This window comes from Thunnus thynnus, chromosome 8 (genome assembly GCF_963924715.1).
Source record: "Thunnus thynnus chromosome 8, fThuThy2.1, whole genome shotgun sequence".
Classification (NCBI taxonomy): Eukaryota; Metazoa; Chordata; class Actinopteri; order Scombriformes; family Scombridae; genus Thunnus; species Thunnus thynnus.
The window spans coordinates 20619234-20637742 of record NC_089524.1 but is presented as its reverse complement, the minus strand read 5'-3'; the positions used below and the strand labels follow the sequence as shown (position 1 = coordinate 20637742).

Below are 18509 nucleotides of genomic sequence, written 5' to 3'. Positions count from 1 at the left end.
CTAACAGTATACTGTCGTTACCGCGAGAAGAGACTGTAGGCGATATTTTTTTCCTAGGATGGCGAAGTCGTGACTCGGCCTATTCTGCCTCTGATTGGCTTACCCTGATATTCTAACCCTAATTCTAACCAATCCCACCACTAATGCCTAACCCAACCAACCCAACTAACCCAACCAACGAAGGCAACGAGTACTAGCCAATCGGAGGCAGAGTAGGGCGGGTCATGGTTTCAACGTCCTAGGAAAAGAAAATTGGCGGACGGTTGCGTGAAAGCTGGCACAACCGCACAAAACACATCCGGTACAAAATCGTTCACCCTTCAACATACAGGACTTTCTACTGGAAAGCAAGCAATTGTTTAAAAAAAAAAAAAAAAAAAAAAAAGATAGCAGCTACAAATAAAATGAGGGTTTGCAATCAAATGAAAATGCTAAAGAATGCTTAAAAGAGAAAAACTTTCAAAAAAGTAAGTAATAAAATAAGGGAAAAAAAGTTTTTAAAAATTGAGTGCAATTATTACTTTTTAGAATTACAAATACCCAAATACAGGTACAACTGCAGATACATACAAAAACTCTACAATATGATCACTAAATTTGAACAGATTAGACACTAGACGACAATAAGAGGACAGTTATTTGTCTTTATTTTGATTTTTATATCCTATGGGACAGGTATACGTCCCATTGACAATGTGACTTAATTTTCAAGAGAGACCTGAGATTTTTAGGGTTTTTTAGTATTTGAGTACACTGCCACTGTCAAGGCACATACACACAGCTTCCATCTGCTCCACTGACAAACAGTGTGCACTATACAGGAAATGCAGACAGTAGACATGCTTTCAAGTGTTATTAGCTTTTTAAAAACCTATTTATCCAACAACTTAATTTGGTTTATACAAACTTATGTACAAACAAAAGGGATAATGAAGAGTGGCACATAAATATAGAAACTAAAAACTGGTTTTCAAGGCATTGCAGATGACCATAGTCTTGATGGTAAATAGTTTTATTTATTTATTTATTTTGGCCATGTGGTGCTTCAAAGTAATGTCTCTTAAATTCAGTCTTCAACTCGTGTAGTCTGAGTTTTCTTTACCATTGCATTTAAAATCAGATTTAAAAAGAAAAGGAGAAAAAATCCATACATGAATCTCAGTCCTGTACAACATGTTCAACATCAGTCCTAAAAGGTTTCCACATAAACATTCATGAAATAAATGTTTCTGTTCCAAAATCACAAACTCCACAATATTCACAAATGTCATATATACACTTATTAAAAAAGCTGCTTCTTTTGGTAAATTAAATGCGTACCTTTAAAATGACTAAATTATGTAAAGTTGCTGAGTTTTGTTCTGCAAAGTAAATTATGCTTCGATGTCAAACCGGAAATACAATCGTGCAATGTTGTGAAAAGCTTCACTCATCCGGATGAAGCAGCCTGATCATTTCCACCCGATAGGCCAACCAGAGCGGAAGTCCCTCCTTTTCTGGTTCCCTATTGGCTGCTGTACGATCAGTTTTACAACTACCCAATAACAGATTACAAACTGGAAGGCAGCGTTGACCTCCCCCCGAATTCACCTCTAATACGGAGCCATGTTTCGGTCTTTGAGACGCGTCCAGCAGTTTAACTGCAACCTCCTGACTTTGCAAAGAGTCAGCGTCAACTCTAAACTCCACATCTGCACGTCCAGAATGGCCAGCTCGGAGTTCAGGCTCGAGAGGGACACGTTTGGTGAGCTCAAGGTCCCGGCTGACAAGTACTACGGTGCCCAGACAGTCAGATCCACCATGAACTTCAAAATTGGGGGACCAACCGAGAGAATGCCGATCCAAGTCATCAAGGCCTTTGGGATCCTGAAGAAAGCGGCTGCTCAGGTTAACAAGGACTACGGCCTGGATCCAAAGATAGCAGATGCAATCTGTAAGGCTGCAGATGAGGTTTCAGCTGGCAAACTGGATGATCATTTCCCTCTGGTGGTGTGGCAGACTGGATCAGGAACTCAGACCAACATGAACGTCAATGAGGTGATCAGCAACAGAGCTATTGAGATCCTTGGAGGAAAACTAGGCTCCAAAGACCCTGTCCACCCTAATGACCACGTCAACAAGAGTCAGAGCTCCAATGATACCTTTCCCACTGCCATGCACATCGCTGCAGCCACAGAGGTCCACCAGGTCCTGCTGCCCGGCCTGCAGACTCTGCATGATGCTCTGGCGGCTAAGGCTGAAGAGTTCAAAGACATCATCAAGATTGGGCGCACACACACTCAGGATGCTGTCCCACTGTCACTCGGACAAGAGTTCAGCGGTTATGTCCAGCAGGTGAAGTACAGCATAGAGAGAGTGAAGGCGGCTATGCCCAGGGTGTATGAGCTGGCAGCAGGAGGCACAGCAGTAGGAACAGGACTCAACACCCGCATCGGCTTTGCTGAGAAGGTAGCCTCCACTGTTTCCTCTCTAACAGGCCTGCCGTTTGTGACAGCTCCAAACAAGTTTGAGGCTCTGGCAGCCCATGATGCCTTGGTAGAGCTGAGCGGGGCACTGAACACTGTGGCTGTCAGCATGATGAAGATCGCCAACGACATTCGATTCTTGGGGTCAGGACCCCGCTCCGGCCTGGGAGAGCTCATCTTACCAGAGAATGAACCAGGAAGCAGCATCATGCCCGGTAAGGTGAACCCCACCCAGTGCGAGGCCATGACCATGGTGGCAGCTCAGGTGATGGGAAACCATGTGGCAGTCACCATCGGAGGAAGCAACGGACACTTTGAACTCAACGTCTTCAAACCTATGATGGTCAAGAATGTGCTGAACTCTGCGCGGCTGCTCGGCGACGCATCCGTCTCCTTCACCAACAACTGTGTGGTGGGCATCCAGGCCAACCACGAGAGGATCAACAAGCTCATGAATGAATCCCTGATGCTGGTCACCGCGCTCAACCCACACATTGGTTATGACAAAGCAGCCACCATCGCCAAGACAGCACATAAGAAAGGCACGACCCTGAAGGCCATGGCTGTGGAGCTGGGATACCTGACCGAGGAGCAGTTCGACCAGTGGGTGAAGCCAAGTGACATGCTGGGGCCAAAGTGAACTCTGACAGCACAAGAAACACTACAAAACAAAGAAAGTGGGGAAACTTAGTTTTTTCCAATTAAATCAAAGATGTTGAACTGAATGAACAAAACTTGCTCTGAATCCCTCTCTTAAATGAATCCTTCTCTTAAACAAATTCATCTCTTAAATTAACATTTTGAGAATCCTTCGCAGTTGTTTGATGCAGACTTCTTACTGTCTGTGTTTTGCATATACTAGTATGTTTCACTTTTGAATAGGGATGAGGGGAAAAAATTGGTGCATTTTAGACCTGGGCAAAGTGGTATTTAGATTTTACAATTTAATTGGGTTTGCTTTGATGTATCACACTTGTTAATGTTGTTAATGCAGTAACTCACACATTTGGGGAGGGATTTCTGATCACACACCCAACAGATCCAACAGATTGACATTTGTTGATGCTATTTGACCCAGGTTAGTCACACATACCTCTGTAACTCTTACATAAAATTGTGTTTTTTCAGGTTTATTTATCTGTTGATAAAATAAGTTACACTTGTTGCTTAACATCAAAAGAATGGAGTTCCATCTTTTACTGTAGAAGTAGCATTTGTGTATTTGTACATCAACTCCTTGGTTTTCATATTTTAAAATGCTCTTCATTGTCATTCTGTTATTTTCTACCTTCAAGGCAGTTCAGATTCAGATTCACATTGTGCCATCCCAAAAGGTGTCATGATGGATTACTGTAACATGTATGTTCTGGTTTACAGTATGTGTGCCATTTCCAGTTCAATGAAATGTGTTAATAAAAAAGCAACTATATACTGGTTTCAGACTTTTTTCTTCATAATTCATGTTTACACACACTTTTAAATTTAAGAATTATTAGCTTATGTGATCTATGTATGGTCAAATTACCAGAAGGATTTATTCTGTAAGACTAAGAAAGAGACAAAGTAAAACAAATGTGTTGACTTAAAATCTTTAATGGATACAACTGAAATGACAGAAAAACAACAGATCACTGCCAATGAAACAAATTTTAATATATAAAACTAGCAATAAAAAATGTACAGTTCAAAAATGTGACCTGGCAGCTTTTGTATAAGTAGGAAATAAAACAACAAAGTGAAAATTTTCTCCCTCATTTGGTCCAGCTGACTTTGGGAATATCATAATGCTCTGTCAGGGTGTCCAGATGGCGATTGAAGTCCTGCAAACAAACAAAATGATAGAAGGTTTGTTATTATTTGGTAACATGTCTCTGTTAATAAATACGAAAATATTTTAGCTGTAGTTTAGACATGGATTACACATGGATCACCTAAAATGATCTACTTGAATAAATGTGCTGTTACACAAGTTTGAATCAATAAGTTGGACTGAATGCTGTGCAAGGTCTGACAGGACTTGCCTCAACTCTGTGTTTGTGTGTCTTTGACGCTTTGTTCAAAATCCTCTCCATTTGCTGTTGAGAAAGAGAAGAAAATAAATGTGAAAAACTTGAAAGTACATTATTACTGTCAGTCTAGGCGCACAGTCAATGTAGACATACCCAACACCTGCGGAAACAAATCCCCATTCATACATACAGTACTATACAACAACTAAGCTATAGTCAAACACCCAAACCCGCAAAATACTGAAAATATGTTTAAAAGTAAAACATACTGGGTATGTATTATTTTCAAACATCTTACCATGTTTTTGGACAATTGGCATGTTGATCTGCTTACCCATTACGTTAATAAAACACACCACTATATGTTCATGTTATGGTATGATAGTACTTTGGAAAAGATGAAAGTTCAGAGTTGCACAAAAGTTAATGATCCACTAACCACTTATTGATAATTCTGATGTTTCTGATCTCACTACTACGTAAATGCTGTTCGTGAACCCATAAGAGAAACATTTAATTCATCGTATGACTGGAAAGTTCATTTTCCAAAAGTTCACTGCCCTGTTTGATTTTTATTTGTGTTTTAGTGTAAACACAACTTCAAGCTAGTGTTTATCCTTTAGACAACTTCTCTATGAGCTTTGACTGTAGCTGCAAAATGATCTGTTTTTCACTGCATTATGCTTAAGTATGAATCCTTACACTAGTAAAGCATTTTGGCTGATACATTAAAAAAAACATGTAGGTTAACAGCAGCCTCCCCAGCTTTTATTTATATATTTATATCACCTGTCTTTTGCGGTAGTTGTGTTTTCTCTCACCTTCTACTTTTTGATTGTTATGCACCACAAAAACAAAGGCAAGTTCCCTGTCTGTGGAAATCTATGTGGCAATAAACCTGTTACTGATTCTGATTTTTGATGATGTAGTTGACAATAAAAGTAGGTACTTATTACTACTGTTACTAATTTTATCAGTCATGTCTGTCCCTCAAATCCTCGACCTGCAGCTCTGAAATGCTGTAGAACATCAACCCACCCTCTTCTCTTGCATCTTGTCAAAAGCCATTTGTGCAGGTGTCCTTTTGTCAACATATGCTTTCTTGGCTTTCACCTCCTCGTCATTTTGATTGGTCACAACCTGCTCCAAACGATGCTTACTCTCTTTATCCTTCTTCTTCTTCCTGAAAAGGGATATGCAACGAACAGTTAGTAGATCAATAGCGTGCCAGGCTATCCACAGGCAAGTAAAGAAAGAGAGCTGCAGCAGGGACAGTATAAAGAGACATTCAGACATTCAAACAAAAAGGTAGACAAGTTATTTTTACCTTTTGAAATACAATCACAATATCTTTATAGAGTAAATTATCTTTACTCGTTCCTCTAATTTTTTCTTTTAAATACATTATACATTTTAAATACTCTAATTTTTTTCACAAATAGAATAAAGGTTTCACAAATCTGAAACTGTGTTTTGATGAGTCTCTGGAGTCTCCTGGGCAATCTAGTCCAGATTTGACAAATCGAAGTATGGTGGTTTTTGACCTGGATCTGGTCTAATGTGGTCTGAATAGGGAAATATTGGTGAAATTGCTCTTTAATAAATTGTTTCACAAATCTGAAACTATGTTTTAATGAGTGTCTGGAGTACTCTTGTTAATATAGTCCAGATTTGACAAGACTAAGTATACTGATTTTTGATGTTGTTTTTTGGTCTGAAAGGAGAGATGTCAGTGAAATCGCCCTTTTTTCAGTTTTCATAGGAAAAATAAAGGTTTCACAAGTCTGAAAGTGGGTTTAGACAACAATTTTTCATAAGTGTAAATGGTGCAAAAACGGGGAATCAGCCGCTAAATACCATTATTTATGTTTTCCTTAACTTTCCCCTCAGAATCCCCTGCTGAATAGCTGGGCAAAGTTACTACCTATACCTACGTACAAATACGTTGTACAATTTATTTAGTATTTATTTTATTAATTAAATATTATCTTTGACATGTTTATATTAAGCATTTCGAAATTAGCTTGACATTTTAAGATCGCGTGTATCTTCTGTCTGTACCCCCTTTTGTAACTGTTTTTGTGTAACTTGGCTGGCTAACGTTAACGTCTATTAGCTGATGTTTTCTGGCCTCATCTTTACCACTCCATATGTTACCGTGCAGGGTGTTTGGGTCTCAGATGGGAAAATTGGGTTTTCTACTGTATATTGCTGTTTCTGTAATGGATTTACCTAAATATTCCGTCAGCTTATCTCACATAACGTTAGCGTACCACTATGTTTTCTATTAGCAAACAGGCTAACATTGGCCTCGCACCCCGGCGATTCTGTACTCTGCGGCTGCCCATTTAACTCATTTTTAACACGTAAACGCACTGTATCTGACTAAAATACAATAAAATGTCAGACGACTTACTTTTTTGCAGCTGAAGAGGCTCCTACACCCTTAAATTTCAGGGCACTCTTCTGGGCAGTGGCGTACTCCGACATTTTCGAGAAGCCTTTAACGTCTTCTTCTCCTTTGTTTTTACACTACCAGGCACCGGTGGATCAGTGCTGCCACCTGCCGGACTTAGAGGAAGCGACACAAGCACGATTAGTGTGTCTTCCAGGCCAGAGAGAGGCGGTAAAGATTATTTTTCAGAGTTAAACATTAAGGCAGAAAACGGAAGTTGAAGAAACTATGAATGTCAAACTGTAGCATGGTGAGCAGCACTGTGAGGTAACCTACAGTAAAAATGTCGGGGTATAGTTTATTTAGGATAGCATTGTCAACACAATGCAACGCTGCAGCATTACTCTGCAGGACGAACATGTTAAACAGACTGCAGATATGCGGATATGCGAAAAAAGTGGGTGAGTAAAGAGGACATCTATCTTCTCTATTCAGAATCAGAATCATCTTTATTAGCCAAATATGTTTACACATACAAGGAGTTTGACTCCAGTTTAGTGGCTATCATGTACTTACACAAAATAACAACACAACAATCGTCTGAAACATACACAAGGAATGACTTTATACTGGTGAAACATGTTTCTGTGAACTGTAAACAGGACACAAATAGTACAAAGAAGTGAAGAGTGCTGAGATAAATATAAAATGGTAAAAAAAAAAAAAAAAAAAAAGAAGACATTTTACTTAATAAAAATGCAGTAGATGGTTATATCCCTCAGTGTCCTTTAGTGCCAGTTTTATTTTGGGTAAGGTAATGAAACAGTTTAGTAGATCTAGGCAATATGAACAAAATCAAATATCACAATATTTTTGATCTAATACCTTGATATTGACATTGTGACAGGATTGTAGGGATCACTATTGGCGCTTTCACAAAATATTTACACAGTGAGATTTTTGATAAATAATCATCAGTAATGTGGATATAATGACTGTGGGTAAAGACAAATAATAGAACAGCTAGAACAGTCTGGTAAGTTCAGAAAATTACTGAAAATTGCCTTTAAAAGCAGGAAAAGACAACACTTATTAACACAATATTACAATATCCAAAATCTAAGATGATATCTACTCTCATATCACAATATCGATATAATATCGATATGTTGCCCAGCCCTACAGTTTAGCTTACTCCACTGTATGGGATTTAGAATGGAAAGTAAATGGTGGTTAATTGCTGTTGCGGTGTAGCAATACGTATTTGTCTTGTTTATACTTTCACTGGGCACTTTATTAGGAACACCTGAGTAATCTAATACTCAATTATCACCTTTCCTACAAACTGAAAATGTATACGCTTTGTAAAAGTAGAGAGCTGTTGTATTGGATTGCATTAGATTGCACAGGTGTTCCTAATAAAGTGCTTTATCTGTGAGTGTGTGTCCCTTCACAGTTCTTCCACCCACCTTAATCACCTGTATATGAATATGCATGCCATGCAATCATGTGTAATAATCAACAAAATGTCAGATGCTTGCTCTTTTTTCTCTCAGTAAGTCAATAAGCCAGTCTCAACACATCATTATACTGGTGTTAATATCACATCACAAATCTCTTTCCCCTGTCATCCAGCGGCTAAAGGTAAAGGTAAAGGCATGGTGAAAGAGGAGCTGAAAGGTCCAGAGGTGTGTAAAGACCCTGTCAGACTTACATCTTATGCAGTGGGGGTCAACATCTTCAAGCAAGGAGAAGACCCCAAACTAAAGCCCCCTGGGGAGTATCCAGAGTGGTGAGGACACATATTTCTTTCTTTCCTGCCTCTGTTTTCCATTGCCTCTGATAATGGTTACTTGATGTGTAATGTTTTTGTTTTTGTCAAATTTAATTTCTTCCTTTTAAACATTTATTTGTTGAGAAAACACTTTTAGCCAGCTCAAAATGAACAAGTAAAGGGTTATAAATTTGCCATGCTGGGGCGGAAATTGGTACACATATTTTACCCATATAAAGATTGCATACTTTACATTAACATTTATTTAATTGAATCCATCCATAATTTTTTAGTCATCATATGCAGCCTTTCACTATTACTATTGCTCTCTCCACCAAGACAAAGTGAGTGCAGTTCAAGGGTGAAGTTTCAGTAGTTGATAGGCATTCCTGGAAATCATGCATCATACAGAAACAGATACAGAGGGAGGTTGAGGGAAACAGGTATACTAGTTGATTGATGATAAATACAGTCAGAGACAGGTGGAAAGAAGAGCAGATACATTTTACTTGAGACTGTGTGAGATAATTGGGAGGCTTTGGTGTAATTATGTCCACCCTTTGTAACTATGATTTTACTCTGGAGGAAAAAGGGCATGTCATTTGCATTCACTGATCCTCTCTGCTTTTATCATTCACTCAGGTTGTTCCAGTTGAACCTGGGAAAACCCAAAGACCTGCACGACATGGAGTCGGACACCTGGGAGTACTGGAAGCGTCTGAGAAAGGGAAACATTTGGCGTTACAACAAACTACACAAAGGGAAGAAATTTTAGGCCTTCACTGGACTTCCTGTACACTGGTTTGCTTCAGACTCATGTGGACTGAATTACCTGACATTGGTTTATGTTCAGAGCCCGTGTCAACTTCCTGATCGAAACACTGTCAGAGAGAGTCACCTCTTTCCTACTTACCACGTAGAAGGGTAGTTATTTGAAATTATGCAGCATATACAGTGGTATCCCTGTGTTGGCCCTCTGGTGACAAGTTGAAACCTTAAAGGAAGATTGTTTCTGAATTAGACTGTAGTAAGGCCTAAATATGAGACCACCAGAATCCTCAGAAAGGTTGATTAAAACTGAAAACAGTAGTTGGGAAAACAGTCTTTCCACATTGTCCATTTAATAGCTCATGTATCACACAATCTTTCTCAGGAGATGGACTTTTCCTGCTCGTCATGGAATTTGATATCTTCAAATTTCAAAGATCATGTGAAACAGTTGAAAGCACGAGAACAGCTACTAAATGTACCACGTGGAGAGATTGTTTTGCCAACTTCAGAGAGTTAGTTGTACTGGATTTTTTGCAGGGCTTCTGCATTGGATTGAACTAATTTGTACATGTATTCATGGTTTTATTTGTATTTGTCCATATCTGAAGACACATTGCTTGTTGTTGATATTTCCACAAATCATCTTCACTGTTTGTTTTTTGTTGTTTTTGCAAACTTATTATGAATAAATGTTAATAAATATCCTTCAAATGTTGCCTTTTATTATTGCAGATTGCCCCATAGCTTTAAGTCAAGTCAATTTTATTTATATAGTGCCAAACCACAACAAAAGGGCACATCTCGCGGCACTTTTAACATAGCAGATCTCGACCGTACTCTTTAATTTACCGAGACAAAACATTCCCCCATGAGCAAGCACTTGACAGCGCCAAGAAAAACTCCCTTTAACAGGAAGAAACCTGGAGCAGAACCGGGCACTTGGTGGGCGACCATCTGCCTTGACTGTTGGGGTTGAGAGAGAAACACAGAGAAGCACAGCAACAACAACAACAATAATAGAAATATTGATTAACTACTTTAATCAACATTATGTTTAATTCTTTTGGTGCCATTTCTAAAAAGGCAAGAGTTTATATAAGCTGTAATTGATGGATTGATGAGTTGGTTAATGTACCACTCTTTACAAATCGGTTATAAGCCATTAAGGAAAACTTTTGGGTTGCCAGGATGCAAATTGAACAGTTGTTGCAGTGATTATTGGCTTCAGCGTGGTAACTATGACAACGTTTCATGCAAATGACCGAGCCTACCGGGGATGGCAGAAATGAGGAACCGAAATGAGAAGCAAATCAACAGGGGAACAAAATCATGTAAGACTGGGAGACCGGTGGGGTATAAAATGCGTCAAACATTTTTTTTTATAGAACAGGCACTCTCTCCTCTCTCCCTACCGCTGGGATCCATCTAACTAAAGCTCTGCGCTCGGTAAGTTTTCCTCTTCACGCCTTCAGATAAAACAATATGTTCATGGCGGAAGCGGCGGGCCACAGCGCAGTTTATTAATCTACGTCGTGGTTTGGTCTGCTGCTGAATACACCTCATCGTTTCATTTTCTTTCCTCGCTGACAGTCGCCCAGGTGGATTTATTTCCTCAATAGGATTTGGTGACCTGTTACAGGTCGGATTTTCCTCCGCGATACGCATTTTCGTAGAGTTGACCACGGGAAAACCCGATCGAGGCTGCGTTTACAACCTGTAGTTTTGTGTGGGAGACTTCATTCAACAACCAAACCGCTGTAGTATATCATTACTGTCAGTGACACCCAGAGAACTTCACAGGGCTCACGGCGTGCCCGGGGCTTATGATTATGGTGGTGCAGATTTAAAGCGCACAAAGTTTCAGTTTCTCTGTTTGTGCAGTAGGTTTTCTCAGGAGTAAGTAAGTGGTGGCACATGTGAAGATGGAAGAGTGGAAAATGAGCATTGGTACTCTGAACGACGAGGTCCTCAACAGGCTGGCAAAGTTGTTGGACAACTCCACCTGCGGATGGAGACAGCTGGCCAATGCGGTGTCTGAGCAACCCAAATTCCGCTGCAGGTGAGGCATTAAAGGCATCACACAAAGCCATGTACAAAGCTTTTTCATAGTTTCTTTTACACTCTAATCCTGTATTACATGGATTGTCTTTGATGTATGAAATGAACAGCCAAGCCCCCCTTTCTAATGTCTGATGTCTAAATAATACATCTCTGTACAGTAAGTGTTGTTGGCCCTCCCCAACTTTGGGCCCCTTGATCTGGCATCTCCTTTACTAACACCATTGAACTCACTCCCTGCAGTGAAAGTGAGCTGACCAGCTGCTCACTCCAGGTGCTGAGCGCTGCTGGCAGCCCAGGACGGACCCTCTTGGCTCGGCTGGCCGATCGTTCTTGCTCCCTGGACTTCCTGCTCTACTGCCTGAGGAAGATGGACCACCAGGAAGCCATGCAGCTCCTCACAACAGCTGGTAAAAACCTCTTGAATTCCAAAAAAACCCCTATGCTTTGCTCATCTTTGGTGTGAAATGGTAGACGTACATTTCTGTAATAACTGAGATTATTGTAATGTTGGTAGAGACAGTAGGAGACTTCAAGCCCTTGATTTAAGCCATATTCTGCTTTTCAAAATGGCAAAGACTGTTGAATTAAATTTGGTCGTAATGTCAAATGTGTGTATTTGTGTGTGTTAATGTGGCAGTGTGTCCTGATCAGAGCTTCTGTCTACACTGAGGCACTGTGAATAGACATCTCTCACTTTGTGACACTATAAAAGCACAGGTGTAATTAATACATTACTGTAATGATGCCTCTGTTACATTTAGCTGTCACAGCAAGTTATAAAGATAAGCCAGCATGTACGCTACCTGCTTGTGTCTGTAGACTCCTTTTACAAGTTAGTGCTTGTTATCCCTGGCTAGAACTCAATGACTCAGATACCGGTGCTCTGAGGGAGAGTATCTTTCTGTCTGTGAATATGAATTTTTACATTGTGTATGTGTGTGTGTGTGTGTGTGTATTGTAGTGGCAGAGCTGATCCGGATCACAGTGCAGCCTCAGTCCCAGAAGTCCATAATGGGGGGCAGGGTGGTATTGAGCTGCAAGGCCTCTGGCCCCCCTGGACTCAGCTACCAGTGGTTCAGAGGCAAAGATGAGGTCAGTCCAACATTTTAAGATAATAAAAAGTATCTTGAGGTCAAACTCTGAGGTGTGAGGATTGCACTGTGTTTGTTATACTGGGAAAGTAACACGGGACTGGTCAGTTTTAAATCAGTTCACAAGTTAAATGTAAGCTATTTGTTAAAAGAAGACACAAAAGGCAAATCCAGGGGGGATAATCAGTTATCAAGTGTCATTGATAAATTGTCAGTTAATCTGTGATTATTTCTTTGTTTTAGATTTTGGATGAGACTGGAAGTACACCAGAGCTGGTTCTGTGTCCTTTGACCCCGATGCACCAGGGTCATTATATCTGTAGGGTCAACCATGGAGAAAACTGCATCTTCTCCCAGTGGGCTCATATTGTCTTGGTTCACTCAGCAGGCTCTAGTCCAGGTACGACACTCTACCTCCTCTCCTCTCCTCTCCTCTCCTCTCTTCTCGTGATGTGTTGGTAAATCCTGTAATCTCAGGCTGCAGCAGCAGCCTCTTTCCAGGGTCAGTGAGTGGGCTGCATATCATCTATCACCCTCAGTCCCGATCAGTGTCTGAGGGCGACACACTGATCCTGGAGTGCAATGCAGAGGCCAACCCTCCAGCCCAGTACGCGTGGTACCACAACATGGTTCCCATGCCACAACATAGGACACGTTCACTCAAAGTAAGTGTATTCACAGAGTTTTACGAGTGAACTCCTATGTATCACAATGATTTTATGAAACCTTTTTGAATTATAACTCATAAGAGGTGGAAGAGAATTACAACAAAGGCAAGAAATATGAAACCTATATAAAGCACTATAGTCATAAAAGAGATGTCAAAAACAAAAATAAAATGTCATCACATAAAAAGCAGGTCAATTTACATGTAACATTTAAAAAGGGATTTCATCAGCTTGAGCTTAAAGTCGTGGTTGTAGTTGTATTTTGGAAACCAGCTTTGACGCTTACATCAGTGTTAAGATGATCAAATCAGGGTGATGTCATTTTATCCTGTATAAGATCAAGGGGAACAAAAGTTTGGTTGATGGGTCACCAACTGAGTCACCCATTAACAATGACACTGACACTGATTAAAATGTTCCAAACATTACAACAAAGTTATTTTTTCTTATGTTATGTGTATATGAGCTATATTACATGCAGCTATGTCTAGACTTTTAAACCAAAATACAGTTGATGGGTAATTCTCCCATTTGGTATATTGATATCAATACGCTGTGTGTTGCTGATGTTGTATGTGCATTCTTGTTTTCTCTTCAGATCCCGTGTGTGACCACAGCAGACAGAGGACAGTACAAATGTAAGATATTTAATTTGTATCACGAGGCGTGGAGTGACCCAGCAACAATCACCATTGGTGAGACCCAAAGGCATTATTTCTATTTTCTATATTCAGAATTCAAATGTATAATTGAGAAAATTCAAAGAGGTCTTAAAATGCAATAATTTTATCAATATCAAGCAAAGACCATTTTACTTAGAAGGAACTTGTAGACTGACGTGAAGTGTGACACATTCGTAGAATCACACATGAGCAAAAGTGCAATACTGTGCAGTGAATACTGTAACTTCCTGTTTTGCAGGCCCCAGTTCCATCACTGATGCCTCCTGGGTAGAAGTTGATCGTGGTTTAGGTGTTCTTTATTTTTTGATAGAATAGGAGGAGGGGATAGAGGAACTATAGATTTTAGTTCCTCTGACTTTTTCCTCATCATTGCATCACACCTTAATTCTTGTTTTTCATGTAAACTTACTTTGTATGTGTCAAAGCAGTTAATCTGAAAACTGAAAGTAGAAACTAATGTGTATGTGTGGTTACCAATTAAATGAAAATGAAAATGAATTATTAAACAAAGAATCTGATGTAAGAGCAAGCTGCATCGGAATATTTTGAGTTTTTTTTAATGTTTCTGTATTGATGTTGTCAGACTCACAGGAATTCCGCAGGTCAACCTTTGGACCAGGAATACATCCGCTACAAGAGATAGCCAATCCACCGCCATTAGCCAAGCAATTCTATGGTGACTATTGTGCAAACAAATAGTCACAATACAGTATCTGTAGATCAAAATATACACTGCAAATAGAGACATTACATGATTTTAAAAATATATTTCTTGTTGTCTTATCTTCCACAGCAACAGACAAAGTTGCTCTCCTGATTGGCAACTTGAACTACCTCTACCACACTCAGCTGTGCGCTCCCATGGCTGATGTGCATGAGTTGACCAACCTCCTCAGACAAATGGACTTCAAGGTGGTTTCCCTGCTTGACCTCAACTGGCAGGAAATGCACAGTGCTGTTACAGAGTTTCTGTTGCTGCTTGACAAGGGAGTCTACGGTTCGTCTCTTGGCCATGTGGACAATATGTTTAACAAATGTGTTTTGTCTGTGGCTGTTCTTTTAAAGACTGCTAAAGCTATAAACTGCAGTAACCCTACATAATACTATATTAAAGGGGATATAATATTTATGTTCATGCTTTATGCTTAATTAGTAGTCAGCAAATAGAGCATTAAAGTTTTGCTACCATAACAAAAACGAGTTACTTACTTACTTTGCAGAATATAAACCCACTTTTTTCATTTAATGACATAAATCTAATTAACTTTACCTAAAAGTGAACACACTTTTTTTTATAGCAGACCATTTACGAACAGCATTAAGAATCTGACCAAGTGTTCATGCAACACTTCTTCAAAATTTGATGCACTTTCTTTGTCCTCCTTCCACAGGCTTGCTATACTTTGCTGGTCATGGTTATGAGAACTATGGCAACAGTTTCATGGTTCCCATCGATGCACCAGCCTCCTACACATCAGAGCACTGTTTGTGTGTACAGAATATACTTACCAGGATGCAGGAGAAAGAGACTGGACTCAACGTGTTCCTGCTTGACATGTGCCGCAAAAGGTATGAATGTTTTTTGTAGGTTTTTTTCTTTGGGATGAATTTGACCTACTATTGAGATTATATCATATGTTGTGCATACTTCTGCTTTAAATGTTTTCTGTTTTAGGAACTTAAACGATGACATCATTGTCCAACCGGGGCTGCTGAAGGTGACAGCAAATATAGTGTTTGGATACGCCACGTAAGTTGCTGATCCTTCGACACATTAGTTTTTCAAACTATGTTGGTTTCAGCTGTTATCTTTATTCACATACTGCGCTTTTGGCTTTGAATGAGTTGAGCGTTTGAGACAAGAGTAATATATTTAATACATGTATAAATGACTGTATGCGTGAATCGTCCTGCTTTTGGCTTAAACGTGTCGCTCATGTGTAGCCGCTTGTGTTTAGATGCGTTGACGCAGAAGCTTATGAAGTGAAGAGGGAGGACGTGTCCAATGGCATCTTCATAAGCTTCCTCAAACGGCGAGTTTGTGACGATGAGAAGGTCACAGTCATGCTAGACAGAGTGGCTGAAGGTACGTAAAGTGCACATGTTAAGTATGAGGTTTCCATTGTAGTCCTCTAACAGATTTGCACCAACTGTATGAAGCTGTTTTGTATGTAGGTTGTGATTATGCTTGATGTTACAATGGCATGTTTAAGAAGATTCTATAAATCAGAAGTCATGAGGTCAGATTACTCTGCGTTCACATGTGGCCTGAAAGTGTACTAAAGATTTAAAATGTCTACATAAAAACAAATCAAATTAAGAAATACATTGAAATAACAGCTGTAATAATACTTAAATAACCTGACTTACCACTGTGGTATTATCCTTTGTAGTATGAAATATTTCAGTCTTAGAGTTCCAGGGCCATAATTATTCTGCATGATGGCTCACTGGCATTGTTTATTGGCACACCTAGATGGAATGGAGCCAATGATATTGTTATTAGTGATTGTAGCAATAAATAAACACAGTTCTATGTGCCCTCCGGTGCATTATTACAGTGAAAACATGTTCCTCAACCAGATAAGAGGCTTCAAAACACTCAAAATGTTTTCAGTTCTAATGCTGATTCACAAAGGGCAAAAAATTGCTACTGTACTGCTCTCTGTTGGTCGACGAGTTTGAGCGTGTTGCAGATCTGGCCACATACCACCCAGTAACATTACACCACTGACAGCTGATGGAGCACACCTGCTTAGACAACTCTGTGTAACTCTTAAACAGCACTAATTAATGCATATTGTAAATTAAAAGTTTTTTACTCTTACCAGACATGGGACGTTGTCAGATCACTCGAGGGAGGCAGGCTCTGGAGCTACGCAGTAATCTATCTGAACGACGTTCCCTCACTGACCAGATTCAGACCTCTGACTGTTCTGCAGCCTATTCAGCTCGCAACCTGCAGTGGGCTGTTGCTCATGGTACTCCTTTGACAAATATTAACTTAAATGATTAAATATAGCTAGAGTTATGCTCATTTAAAATACACAGTGATATTATTTTACAGGCACAGATTAAGCTTTGTTTTAGTAACAATATTCCTTCAATAAGAGAGAAAAATTAACAAACTGTGATCAAATGTATTTCTTCATAGTCCTGCCTAAGAGCCATTACCTGCAGTTTGACTGTGGAGTGAAGGTTCAGCTCGGGTTTGCTGCAGAGTTCTCCAACATCATGGTCATCTACACTCGCATACTTGACAAGCCTGATGACATTGTTTCCTGCTCTGCTCAGCTTACTGATTTCCCTGTGGTAGGTGTATTACATTATGTAGATTTGAGATTTTAAAGACACACACATACATGGTGTATAATAAGTCATCATGCTTGTGACCCTGGAAGTAAAACACTTGTATATTTCCATCCTTCAGTGTTACTCAATATACTATATTTTAAGCAGGAATTAATTTGTACTCACTTTTACTTTTACTTTACACTGTATGTTATGTCATGTAACTATGGCAGGATGTGGACATTGACCTGAAGAAGAGTAATCAGGAGACTCTGCTTGAAGCAGGCAGTTTATTATTGATCAAGGAAAATCTTCCTTCACCGGAGGTCCCGAGTCTCTACACACGGATCCGAGGCCTGCAGAGACTCAGGGTCAGACATTTGTCATTGTTTTCATAATTACTTTTCCTATTTCTGTCCTAGGAGAAACCTGATAAATGTTTATGTACTGTATGGAGTCAACGTAGTAATATTTGGCACAGTCAGGAATAAGGCTTAAACCCCAATTATGACTAGTCAAAGTTTATGTTGAAATATATTGTAAGTCTACAATTAAGAGTAGAAATTAACTGTTATATTTTCCTCTTAAGCTAAAAAAACATATTCTGCTCTTCACTGTCTTCATAGAGGGAGCTCACATTCACCGTCTGTCTTCATTACACTTATTCCAACATGGATGAGGAAGTAGTGGAAAGACAACCAGTTACAGTTGGAAAACCACTAGTCTCCAAACTCAACCTCCACGAACCACGACCGCCTCGCGCCTGCCCCACCGTTTCATCCTTCAGCCTCGACTCCTTCAGTGTTCCTGAGTGCTCTTCCTTTGCTGAGGCCTTTACCTCCGTTGGTTCAGCCTAAAAGATATGGTCATGTTATGCACAAACAGGCAGGAATCTGCCAATGCTGATGAATGTAGTGACAAATACAATTTCCATTTCCTACTAAGTATGAAGAAACCTATGATTTGACCACACTTTGGTGATGAAACAGTACAAATGATAGTGAAAAGATGGGAAAGAAAGCTTGTGAATTTGTCATTTCAGTACATTTGACACAGGACTCAATTTAACTGTTGTCCTTGTCTTACAGGTATCTATGCATTAAGTTTTTGTAATGTTTTATAAACATTTTTACAATAATGTAATGCATTATAATGCAATGCAAAATATAATACAATGCAGATCAAGTCTGATATGTGTGTTGTTTGCAAGAGGGAAGAAATAAAACAATCTTTGAAGATTAATTGTATAAAACCTTGTATGCCTTCAGCTTTTTATAACTTTTAATACATATGTGTGTGTG

The 18509-nt window shown here is 39.5% G+C and overlaps 4 protein-coding genes across 9 annotated transcripts; 3 read left to right on the top strand and 1 right to left on the bottom strand.

The window, feature by feature from the left end:
- The first annotated feature begins 1533 nt into the window (after window positions 1-1533).
- Window positions 1534-3894, top strand: fh (fumarate hydratase). The gene has a single exon (XM_067597075.1). It carries the CDS (start codon window positions 1606-1608, stop codon window positions 3103-3105), a length of 1500 nt encoding a protein of 499 aa, XP_067453176.1. The 5' UTR covers window positions 1534-1605; the 3' UTR covers window positions 3106-3894.
- Window positions 3895-4042: 148 nt separating this feature from the next.
- On the bottom strand, window positions 4043-7024 carry fam32a (family with sequence similarity 32 member A). Its single transcript, XM_067597080.1, has 4 exons — window positions 6891-7024; window positions 5513-5657; window positions 4487-4540; window positions 4043-4285 (listed from the first exon to the last, which is right to left on the bottom strand). The coding sequence occupies exons 1-4, from the start codon at window positions 6962-6964 to the stop codon at window positions 4217-4219; spliced, it is 342 nt and encodes a 113-aa protein (XP_067453181.1). The 5' UTR covers window positions 6965-7024; the 3' UTR covers window positions 4043-4216.
- Window positions 7025-7127: 103 nt separating this feature from the next.
- mrpl54 (mitochondrial ribosomal protein L54) lies at window positions 7128-10129 on the top strand. Its single transcript, XM_067597079.1, has 3 exons — window positions 7128-7330; window positions 8505-8661; window positions 9286-10129. The coding sequence occupies exons 1-3, from the start codon at window positions 7213-7215 to the stop codon at window positions 9416-9418; spliced, it is 408 nt and encodes a 135-aa protein (XP_067453180.1). The 5' UTR covers window positions 7128-7212; the 3' UTR covers window positions 9419-10129.
- A 511-nt stretch (window positions 10130-10640) lies between these two features.
- On the top strand, window positions 10641-18450 carry malt2 (MALT paracaspase 2). Of its 6 annotated transcripts, none has more exons than XM_067597070.1 (17): window positions 10641-10745; window positions 11296-11473; window positions 11716-11882; window positions 12437-12567; window positions 12810-12966; window positions 13044-13231; window positions 13833-13929; window positions 14156-14206; window positions 14501-14593; window positions 14711-14914; window positions 15309-15486; window positions 15593-15667; window positions 15876-16003; window positions 16749-16898; window positions 17072-17229; window positions 17442-17579; window positions 17835-18450. In XM_067597070.1, the coding sequence occupies exons 2-17, from the start codon at window positions 11337-11339 to the stop codon at window positions 18063-18065; spliced, it is 2283 nt and encodes a 760-aa protein (XP_067453171.1). In that variant the 5' UTR covers window positions 10641-10745; window positions 11296-11336; the 3' UTR covers window positions 18066-18450. The 6 variants fall into 6 exon arrangements, with proteins under 6 accessions (XP_067453171.1, XP_067453172.1, XP_067453170.1 ...); XM_067597071.1 differs by having other exon boundaries at window positions 10657-10745; window positions 11299-11473; XM_067597069.1 differs by having other exon boundaries at window positions 10663-10860; window positions 11299-11473.
- Window positions 18451-18509: the final 59 nt, after the last annotated feature.

Bases quoted from the DNA above. Each gene is read 5' to 3' on its own strand.
- mrpl54 (XM_067597079.1), top strand. From the start codon at position 7,213: ATGTCGGGGTATAGTTTATTTAGGATAGCATTGTCAACACAATGCAAC. The intron at 7,331-8,504 runs GTGAGTAAAGAG...CCTGTCATCCAG, and splicing joins CGGATATGCGAAAAAAGTGG to CGGCTAAAGGTAAAGGTAAA. The intron at 8,662-9,285 runs GTGAGGACACAT...TCATTCACTCAG, and splicing joins CCTGGGGAGTATCCAGAGTG to GTTGTTCCAGTTGAACCTGG.
- fh (XM_067597075.1), top strand. From the start codon at position 1,606: ATGTTTCGGTCTTTGAGACGCGTCCAGCAGTTTAACTGCAACCTCCTG.
- fam32a (XM_067597080.1), bottom strand. From the start codon at position 6,964: ATGTCGGAGTACGCCACTGCCCAGAAGAGTGCCCTGAAATTTAAGGGT. The intron at 5,658-6,890 runs GTAAGTCGTCTG...ATCCCTTTTCAG, and splicing joins GCCTCTTCAGCTGCAAAAAA to GAAGAAGAAGAAGGATAAAG. The intron at 4,541-5,512 runs GTGGGTTGATGT...CTTTCTCAACAG, and splicing joins ACAAGATGCAAGAGAAGAGG to CAAATGGAGAGGATTTTGAA.
- malt2 (XM_067597070.1), top strand. From the start codon at position 11,337: ATGGAAGAGTGGAAAATGAGCATTGGTACTCTGAACGACGAGGTCCTC. The intron at 11,883-12,436 runs GTAAAAACCTCT...TGTGTATTGTAG, and splicing joins GCAGCTCCTCACAACAGCTG to TGGCAGAGCTGATCCGGATC. The intron at 17,230-17,441 runs GTAGGTGTATTA...TAACTATGGCAG, and splicing joins AGCTTACTGATTTCCCTGTG to GATGTGGACATTGACCTGAA.